This window comes from Lagenorhynchus albirostris, chromosome 16 (genome assembly GCF_949774975.1).
Source record: "Lagenorhynchus albirostris chromosome 16, mLagAlb1.1, whole genome shotgun sequence".
Lineage (NCBI taxonomy): Eukaryota > Metazoa > Chordata > Mammalia > Artiodactyla > Delphinidae > Lagenorhynchus > Lagenorhynchus albirostris.
Window position 1 is genome coordinate 81,400,071 of NC_083110.1, and position 10,000 is coordinate 81,410,070.

The 10,000-nt window shown below is 52.2% G+C and overlaps 1 protein-coding gene across 16 annotated transcripts in view; it reads right to left on the reverse strand.

The window, feature by feature from the left end:
- Positions 1–10,000, reverse strand: part of EBF3 (EBF transcription factor 3) — a 116,908-nt gene that overhangs the window by 33,870 nt on the left and 73,038 nt on the right. For 11 of the 16 annotated variants that reach the window (XM_060126553.1, XM_060126551.1, XM_060126548.1 and 8 more), the window contains exons 7-8: positions 6,027–6,108; positions 2,043–2,187 (exon numbers count right to left, since the gene is read on the reverse strand). In XM_060126553.1, the coding sequence (XP_059982536.1) occupies positions 2,043–2,187; positions 6,027–6,108 (227 nt within the window). The remainder of the gene's footprint in view (positions 1–2,042; positions 2,188–6,026; positions 6,109–10,000) is intronic. The other 5 variants (XM_060126550.1, XM_060126552.1, XM_060126547.1 and 2 more) reach the window with 1 other exon arrangement.

A 10,000-nucleotide genomic window follows, 5' to 3' on the forward strand; every position in this document is an offset into this window, starting at 1 on the left:
CAGCAGGGGGAATTAGTTTACTTGGAAACCATCAGCGAGTGTGTACACACTGCTGGTGAATATTAGATGATTGGATAATGAGGTGTTAGCCAGGAGAGGCTGCACAGAAGCCCAGATCGACGGTTTACAGGGGCACTTTCTCCTTAAAGAATGTGGGACCGAAGCAAAGCCAGCATCCACCCCTAAGACGTGAACTAACCAGGCAGAAGGAAGAAAAGGGGCTTTGGGGGTGATACATCCAGCCCCTAAAATGAACTTCCTAAGCGTCAGCCCTCTCGGTAAGTGGAGGAAGCATCTCTCTTCATCCCAGAGAGCACCCCGTCATATTCTGTAGGGCTCTTGAGAACTGGGCATTAATTACAGAGCAACAAACAAAAACCTTCCCACTGATGACTAATGCCTCCTTCTCAAAGACCTATATGTGCTAGCTCTCAGTCACCTATTTGCATCTTTTAATTATGAGTCATTTGGGGGGACTGGGTAAGATATTTCAATCTCTTGCAAGAAAGTGACTTGGTTTAAACGTTGATTAAAAAAATTGAAAAACAAACCTAAAATAATCTCGAGCGAGACTGCGTCTGCAAATAGCTTTTGATTAGTTGGGTTTTATCTCCAAGGCACCCACGAGTGGCCTTTATTTTTCTAAATGCTATATTTTCTGCTTACAGTCAAATGCTTTTTCATGCTACTTACAAAAATAAATACTTGTACTTTGCTCAGATCATAATAGCTCATTAGAGGAGGCTGATGTTGGACCCACACTCCAACCTAACACCAGAGGGCTGCGGGGGCCTCGTGAACCTATCACGTTGCCAGCGCTGGCTCTCTGGGGAAGCGGGGCGCCGAGGACGGGGATCCAGCCTTCTTAATTGTGAACCTCATTAGTGATGGTTACTAAGCAAAACACACACCTACCTTCAGTGCATTGGAAGGAGATAAACAGTACGTCACAGATTCTAATGACCCTGGCACCCAGGGCGACCTTTAGTTATTATATTTTTGTTCTCTTACACCTTAGTCATTAATGTAGAAAAACAAATTCGTTTACTTTGTGGACCGCAGCAGATTCACAAATTGTCTTCCAGTTTTTACGTCTGAATCATATTTCATTCTGATGACCTGCACGGGCTTCGTTCATTTTCCTGTGTACATGTCTGTCTGCCTCACGGGCGGCTCCTAAATCCAAGACCTCAGTCTAGAGGATGTGTCTTCCAACTGCTTAGTTTTATGGGTTCTTTTGCGCTAAAGAATTTAACCATGCTGTTTTGTTTGCAATTCACTTAAAAACAAAAAAACCTCACATTACTTTCCCAACAATTCGTATCGGTCAGAATCTCATGGTTTTCGTGAAATGTCTTAGAGAGGAAAGGACCTCATGTTGGAGGGGAGGTGACACGTGGCGGGACCCGCGCGTCCGCACGGAGCTGGCGACAGGGTGACTTGCGAAGGCCCAGGGTCTGTGTGTTGCTGAAGTTTGACTTACACGCCTGCCTGCCTGTCACCCTTATCGAAATTCTTCTCTTTTAACAAGCAGTCCATCACTTGAAAGCATTTGGTTAGCAACATTTTATGCCGTTTTTTTCCTCACCCCCTCCACCCATCCCCCACGTGTGAATACCCATGCGCGTGCACACACACACGTCCGCTCTCCATGGAGGGCCAGGAGGTCCTTGAAGTCCATGAGCTCAGGCTCACGGGACCAGGATGTGGGCGCCCACCAAAAGGTGCCCAAGGCATCTGGGGATGAGCCGGATGGGGGCTAGACAAGCCAAAATGAAACCGCAGGAAAAGCGCTCAGCAAAAGAAAGCTTAGACACACAAACCAATACAGTGAGGGCCATGGCAGGTGAGGTGGGCGGGAAAGCCGACACCGCCAGTGAGGGAGGGGAGAGGGACGCCGGGCGGGGGGCTCTGTCCCAGGGACGGGGGTCTGACACGCGAGGGGGCCTGGCGGGAGCAACTGGGCATGAATCAACAGAAAGGATGGCACAAAGAGAAGGAAGCATCGCAAATTAAAAAGAAGGCATGTAGCATGTGCCTACCATTTTCCAGATAAGAAGGGGCCGTACCTTCTGACGGGTCCAGGCGGCGGGCCCGCCGCCCGTGTTTGGAGTTGTTGTGCACAAACATGTTGTCAGACACGGCCAGCACGTGGCCGTCCACGTTGACCGTGGTCGACACGACAACCTGCAGAGACAAGCGCAGGTGAAACCGGAGTCGGAGGTGGAGGCGGGGCCCTGCCAGGTGTCAGGCCCCTTCAGGGGTGCCCGGCAAGCCAGCCCCCAAGGTCTCGAGCCGGGCACCCACTCCTGCTCCCGGATCCCCCTCGAGGCCACGTGCGCGCACAGCGTTTTTGGCTAATGGGGTGTGTGGGCAGTTTTGCTGTGACTCAGGATTGCTTCTCTTCCAGACCCGCTGCGCTAATTACAGTTTAATCTCCTGTTATGCTAACAAGTGAATTCAATCCACAGAAATATTCTTCTCACCATTAGCTTCAGAGACACCCCTCCAGCCACTCACTTTAAAGCTATTTTGATTGATCTGTTCACATATTGATGAGATAGTTGATCTAATTAAAATGAGTTCACTGGAGACTGTCCTTCCTGGAAGAGTTGTGAGGGTTCAGAGTTGCCCCCCTCCCAAAAAAAGGCTTCATAAATCAGAAGCTCCTTCTGCTACCCACATCCTAGCATCAAATGATCCCTGGGTCAATGTCACAATTACGTCCAACATCTGGTAATGAACGTTTTTGCATCTGAAAAGGCCGAGCTGAATAGGAATAAAATGGTTTCAGTGCAGGGAAAGTGCCCTTTCTCAAGTTCATGGTGAAGGATGGCGAGGATGGCTAGCACCTGCTCTACCAAGGGAGTGTGATCCTGTGGGAGGGAAAGGCGCGGCCCTGAGGTCCAGGTTCGGGGTGCGGGTGGCCGGGGAAGAGATGGGGGCCGGGCTCCCCCACATGCTCAGTGCTTCGCAGAAGTAAAAAAGGAAGTCACACTGGCAGGGACGGCCTTGAGGACCCCAGACGTCCTCCCAGGGGAGCTTGGAACAAGCACCCCAGAATTGGCACCCCCCCCCCACCTCACGGACCCAGGAAATAGGAAATTACACCGGCCTTGAGCGTTTCCTTGGACAGAGGCGGGTCTGTATACTGCATTATTTCCAGAATAGCTGGGGTAGCACAGATGTGAGCACAGGTTCAGTCTGGGTCTTACATCAGAACCTGGGGGCCGGAGCCTGGATTTGGGGTGGAGAGAGCCCGGTTCTTTGCCACGTTTGGGCAGTGGAGAGGGCTGGTACCACCTAGAGAACCACGACCCCGCGGAGAAAAGCTGGGCAGGAGGGTGGGCACACGTCAAGGCATGCCACGTATGGTGAGTTCAAAGCCACAGCTACAGTGGACCTCCGTTAATGACGAGCCAGACCGATGCAAGATGCTAATAACAGAGGAGAGTCGGGGGGAGGGGAGGCCAGGGGCTCATGGGAATTCTTCACTTTCTGTGAAATTATTCTGTAAACCTAAATAAAACTGCTCTCAAAAAGAAAGTCTACTAGTTAAGAAAAAAATGATACATAAAAGTGATTGTAAATAAATACGATTTTTTAAAAAGCAAAGCTGCACACTTATATGTTAATACATCTGGGAGTAACTGATTTTTTATAAAAATCTCAGGCCCCACAAGAAGCCCGTGAAGCAGGACCAGTACCCACTGCACCCACAGCCCCGCAAAGGAAGGGGACACCTTCCCAGACGACTCTCTCTGGCTGTGGGCACTGCCAAGATCGTTAAAGTCTCCACAGCATCAGGCCCCTCTGTGCCCCAAAGTAATGTCAGTGCCACCACGGCATCCCCGGGTCCAGGCTCAGACGTCTCAGCATCATCTCTCTCAACTATCTCCGTTGCCCTAGCAGGGGTGGCTCTGACCCCACTCTGGGGCCACTACTCGCCTGGCAGCCTCTACGCGGGGGACACAGGGCTGCCGGGGTCACAAAGGCACCCTCCTGGCAGCCTGTCCACCAGGCCCCGCCCTGGGTGCAGGGGGACCTCTACCGATACTTCCCCCGAATGGGGTGCAAAGACACAGGACTAACCCCGAGCTGCACACTTGATTCTCTTTACGTTCCTAGACCGTGAAAAGTTAAAGAAACAAGAAAGGGTAAAAATCAAAATAAAAAGGGACACTGTCGGGCTTCCCTGGTGGCGCAGTGGTTGGGAGTCCGCCTGCCGATGCAGAGGACACGGGTTCGTGCCCCGGTCCGGGAAGATCCCACATGCCGCGGAGCGGCTGGGCCCGTGAGCCATGGCCACTGGGCCTGCGCGTCCGGAGCCTGTGCTCCGCAACGGGAGAGGCCACAACAGTGAGAGGCCCGCGTACCGCAAAAAAAAAAAAAAAAAAAAAGAAAGAAAGAAAAAAAAGGGACACTGTCTTTGCTCCGTCGTCTCTATATAGGTCAGTCACCAAGGGAAAAGCATAGCTGAGCAGAGAAAGCAGACAAGCTGTGTTTGTTTCTCGGCCGGGCCAGCCCTGCGGTGCACCTACAGAAAGGTGCTGAGGTCGTGGTGCCCGCTGGAAACGTCGTGTAAGCCCTGATCTAGTGTTAAGTCCAGTTAAACCTCCTGAGAGGCAGAGAGATTAGCTAAAGAGAGGGAGGAAGTCCTTCTAGTAACTGCAGGCTCCACCTGCGACTGACGCTGCCTCAGCCACTGGCGGGCCGGTGTGTGACCTCCACTCTGCTCGATGGATCAACGTGAAGGCTCGCACAAGAGGAGCGGAAGCCCGCCCCACTGTCTGCAAGAGACGCCGCCCCCAGGGTCAGGGCATGGCTGTCGGCGGGTCCACCGGCTCCACCGCTCTGACTGGCTGGTTGGATGTCAAGACAGATGTCACATTTCGCCTGAAGACTGAAGCATAACTTACATTTCTAAGAAAGAGCCTCGAGTGATTTGATGGTAAACTAGCCTAAATCCCACAGAAGAAGTATTTGGTAACATCCAGCCTAGCAGTGAGCTCCCAAATTCTTTGGTGGGTACGGACCAGGAGCCACCTGGTTTTGGATCCCAGCCCAGATATTTTTACAATTAAAATCAGCAAAAAATCCATCATGTTTGCTGAGCACCCTTCACCCCGCAGTCACCTCCTAGTCGTTCACAAACAAAGGCAAGAAGACCATGACTGCCTCAGAATTCATCCCTGAGCCCAACTGGCTCTCCACGCCTCTCCTCAAGAGGAAATCCTCTGATCTGAGAATAAGTAACCAGAGGACTGACGTTAGCCTGGGTTCAGGAACGCGGTCTAGCTCCGAGGTGTGGAATTAAGGAGGCGAGAACAGCCCAGCCTCAGGGGAGGGAAGCTGAGCTGGGGAGACATTCTGGAATTGGTAGAGGCCTGCGTGGAACAGGTGCAGCCCCCTCAGTCCTGAGTACACCCCATATATTACCTAGCGGTCCTCCCCTACCACAGATCAATCCATCCCTAAGGAAGAGCTTCAGCGTGGGCTCCAAGGTCTAACCAAGTGAACAAGCATGAAGAGCAAGGTGCAGCTGAGGAAACAGACTAAGTGAGATGCTAACCTTATGAGGACTCTACTTGCAAAAATCCTGAAACAGTCATTTTGAAACACACCCACCGGACTCATCATGATTGAATGTAAGACAGACTCCACCTTAACCCACAGCCCCGATCACTCTGATTTCGGGGTACCCCGCAGCCCGACACAGAGGGCCAGGGCGGTGTGCACTGCCCCAGGAGGCAGAGGCACACCCTGTCATCAGAGCAAAAGCGCAGGTCACGTTTCCAGAGCCAGCTTCACTTGGTCACGGGCCACGACTGGGCTCCGTGACTCTGGCGGACTGGGGTGCCAGACGATTTCTAGAGCATTCGATTTACATGTTCCTAAATGAGCCCATCCTGGCTCGTTTGCACCCAAAGCCCCTGAGAACTAAAGGTTGGTTTCCGAACAATTGCAACTTCAGGGAATTCAACGTTCACAGTGTTAAGTCCGGACCGCGGTCCAGAATCGTGTACCTGGAATCTTCGCATGTCCCGAGGGTTGCCTGCATTCTTCAAACAGTTCTGATTGCACTTGAGGAAAAACTTTAGAAAGAATCTATAAAAATACAAAAAATGGACATTCGTTAGGGTTATCAGACAAAAGACACAGACTTTTTTTGAAAGACGCTCTCGCATGGGGAGCCGACCCCCATACCACCTGCTGGCTGCCCCGTAGGGGGCGATAGGGAGAGAGAGAGAACTCGGAGAGGCCAGGCAGGCACCTCTGGGTCCACTGGCCACCGTGGAAGATCTCCACACAAGGAAGCGGTGACTTACATTTGCCTGGACACTGGGGGTTTCCAAGCTTTATCATAACAACCGTGACTTAAATTGGCCATTTCTCACCTGGATCTTTGCACAACCATTAATCACTGGGGACCTGTCCACCCCAGAGAGGGCTGCCAGCTTCAGCAAATAAAAACACAGGATGCCTAGTTAAATTTGAATTTCAGATAAACAACGAAGAATTTTTTAGGCTAGGCCTGTCCCAAAGCATACCTATCCTAAAAAAAAAAAACTGTTTCTCCGAAATTCAAATTTAACTGGACGTGCTGAATTCTACCTGGCAACTCAAGCCCAGGGACCATCACTGCCTAGGTAAACACGATTTTAAAGATGGGCTTTTCAAGTTACAATAGGTATGACTCTTAAGAGAAGATCTGGGGTGCTGTTTCAAGGGCAGCAACGACTTCTATGAAGTCGTTGGTTTTAAGGGACCTACGTGTGGTTTTAAGGGACCGATCAAGGCCCCCCCCACCCCCCCACCATGAGGCAAGGAAACCGTCGCTTAGGGGGAGGGGACCAGGCGCTGCCCTGGTTGGAGGGGAGGCTAGTCGCAGAGCTGTTTCTGCTTCCCGCCAAGGCCTGGCCTTGTTCTGAAGCATGACGTTTCAGGGGTCCTGACAGAGCGTTGAGATGCTGTGACAGAAACATCATCACCTTGTCCTCCCCATTCCCGCGTGCTCTGTGACAAACATGGAAGCTCTGGCTCACAACAGGAACGCGTGGACCCCGGGAGGCCTGGCTGCACCGCCAGCCACGGGAGAACAGGGGGTCTCGGCCCTGCACCAGCTCGGCTCGTCTGGAGAAGGCCGCCCGCGTCCTGGGGCCTCTGGGCTGACACCCTGTCCACGAGGCTATCGACAAACGTCTCCTCTACCTTCTTTCCAAGTATCCTCTGTCCTACTGGTTGATGATCATTTTTTATGAAGTTTCACACGACTTCCTTGACTTCAAGCGGACAGTCAAGGTTCCTTGCGGCTGACTATCATATCAGAAAATGCAAAGATTTGGGAGACCGAGATGCACGTCTACCAGCTGCATTCCCAACATGCCCTGGACGACTTTCCACCGGGGCAGAGGAAAAGCCGACGGATGGGAAAAGAATAGTGGCCACGGAATAACTTCCTCACATCCCGCACCGCCTCGCTATTTTAGGCCAGAATTTACATCTTTTATTAACTCACCTCACCTACACACTTAGCTCGCCGCGCCTCTGAACACCATCTGCCATCAGCATACAGGAGGCTGCCCGGCCGTCCACCCACCAATTTCTAACAACCACGGTGCAATTAAGCTCCACGCACTCCGCAGCGAGGGAAATGAAGCGCACCTGCGGCCACCCTGCGCCCAACCGCGTGAGGGCCTAACAAGGTGAGGGCGGCACAAAGTTATCGTCCTGTCAGGCAATTAGGTTCTCACTTTGGGGGCAGCCACATGGCGCAATTACGCCTCACGTTACCACCCAGCTCATCTCCAGGCAGGCGCCGGCCGGAGCCGCTCATCTGCACGGAGCCGACGGGGGGAGCTTTCGTGCGCTCTGATTTCTGCCCCCGCCAGAGGAGGTTTCTTTCAATTCCGTGATGTCTTTTTAGCCAGCTCTCACCCTTTCACCTCCCGGAGAGCAGAGCGGGCACTGAGCCTGAACGGCCCTCGCCGGGCATGGTCACTGTAGGCCTGAGCGGCCTGGCCCCCGTGGGCCTTCACTACCGCCAGCTGCAGAAATGGGCAGAGTTGGGCGCTGGGCCCCCTCACCACCCCGAGCATCTCGGGGTCAACTCCGGAGCAGCTGGGTGTGTGTGCACGCACACACACACACTTACACGTTTTGGGTGCGTAGGCAACGGTAGGATTCTTTTCAAAGTTTCTCAAAAAGCAGCGCGAGGACTTAGAAAGACCTGCAGGTCTGGGGCGTACGGCCCTACAGAGCAGGATCCCTCCCGGGCACTCGGGCCCCAATTACACACACGAAATAAGGCCCAGCGTGCGTGGGAACGGATGCAGGCTGGGCCCTTATGGAGGGAGAGGAGCCTTGCGCTTAGCGTTCACCCTCATTTCGGTTCCTCGAGGATCCAATCAGGCCTCCTCGAGGTGGGCGGCACGGTCCAGCCAGCGCGTGGCTCCCGACCCCACGCACCGTCGCATCCGGGGCGAGCGTGTGCCTCTGCTAGCGAGGGCTCGCTGGCCTTGGGGCGTGTGGGTAGGGTGAGGAAGGAACGCAGACGCGGGAAGTCAAACGGTGGTTCTCCTCCTTTACTCAATTACCCTTTAATTGGCTTTTTTTCTAAGAACTATCTGACAGGCACTTTACATATCTCACTTCTAGAGTCTGGTACACAGAGGATTTAATACTCTTGTTATGAAAGGAAAAATCTTTCCTATGTCAGAAAATCTTTGGCTTCAACACCAATAAACTCTTTATTACTGCTAACCATGGATTTGCTGCTCGATGGCAAAGAGGCGATAAAAACTCTAACCTGTCATTAGTACATTACGCTTAATTGTGTACAGTGTGCTCCCGGCTGCATCTGTTGGCCCATCATCAAAATGACCATTATGTACACTAATTCCCTGACCCTGTCTTTATTTCCCTAAAGAGTCATCATCTTTCACAGTAGGTACCAGAGTAAATCAAGCTTGAAATATGGGCTTTATTTACTTGTTTCTCCCAGGCAGGAGGGGAAGCAGCAGCTCAGGGCAAACGGCTACACATCAGTCGGAACTCCCCAGTAACGTTCCGCTCGGAAACGGCGCACAAAATCCTGGAAAGTTCTCAGCAGCGATTAGAAGGGGGAAAGGTGTGATCTCATTACTCTGGAAGTCAGGTTTCCTCTTTTAGGGCGCGCGGGGATCAGCAGAGAAGCCACGTGGGTGATCTCCTTCGCTCTTAGGAGAGCTGGTAACAACAGGCTGCCTCTCCCGACTCTGGGGCGTCCTCTGAAGACGGGCCCAGGGGCCCTGTATCTGGGAGGCAGGGGTGGGAGAGCTGCTGGGTCCAGACACTGAGAGCTTGAGCCTGAGCTGGAGACTCCAAGGCCGCCCTCCCTTCTGCAGGGACAGTTATGCTCAGCAGAAAGTTCAGTTTGGTCTCGGTGGCATTTTAATGCCAGCGCCCCCCGAAGTGCTCAGCGGCAGGACACGGGCACCTTCAGCGGGGCTCGAACAGCAGGACTGACCGTGTGAGCTGGAGCCCACTCCGGGGGCTTATCACGCAATAAGGGGCGAGCCCTCACCTCAGTGACGGATTTCAAAGTCTGCTCCCCTTCTGTGTGTTTAAGCTATGAATTAGTTCATTTATATTTACTTTTATGAAGCTGATTAACCAGGGCTTCTCTATCTGATGAAAATCATTTTAATTGTAGTGTTAGGCTCCTGTGTAATATCCATTACATTATGAACTGTTTAAATTCTACATGGGTATTGTGTAAATTGGCCCTTTGTGGGCCAGCAGGCAATTAGGACCAAACACTCTCCTTTACGCAGCTACAGAACTTTGTGGTGTTGTTCAGGACAATCAGAAACAAAGGAGGCTGTTTAATTGTAATTTAATGGAATATCAAGGAGTCCGTGGCATTAGACGCTGGCAACAGAGAGCAGGAGAGAAAAATTAACTGCAATTATGTTTGATTAAAGCTATCCTTCTCAATAATCAGCGGTCCTGACAGGCC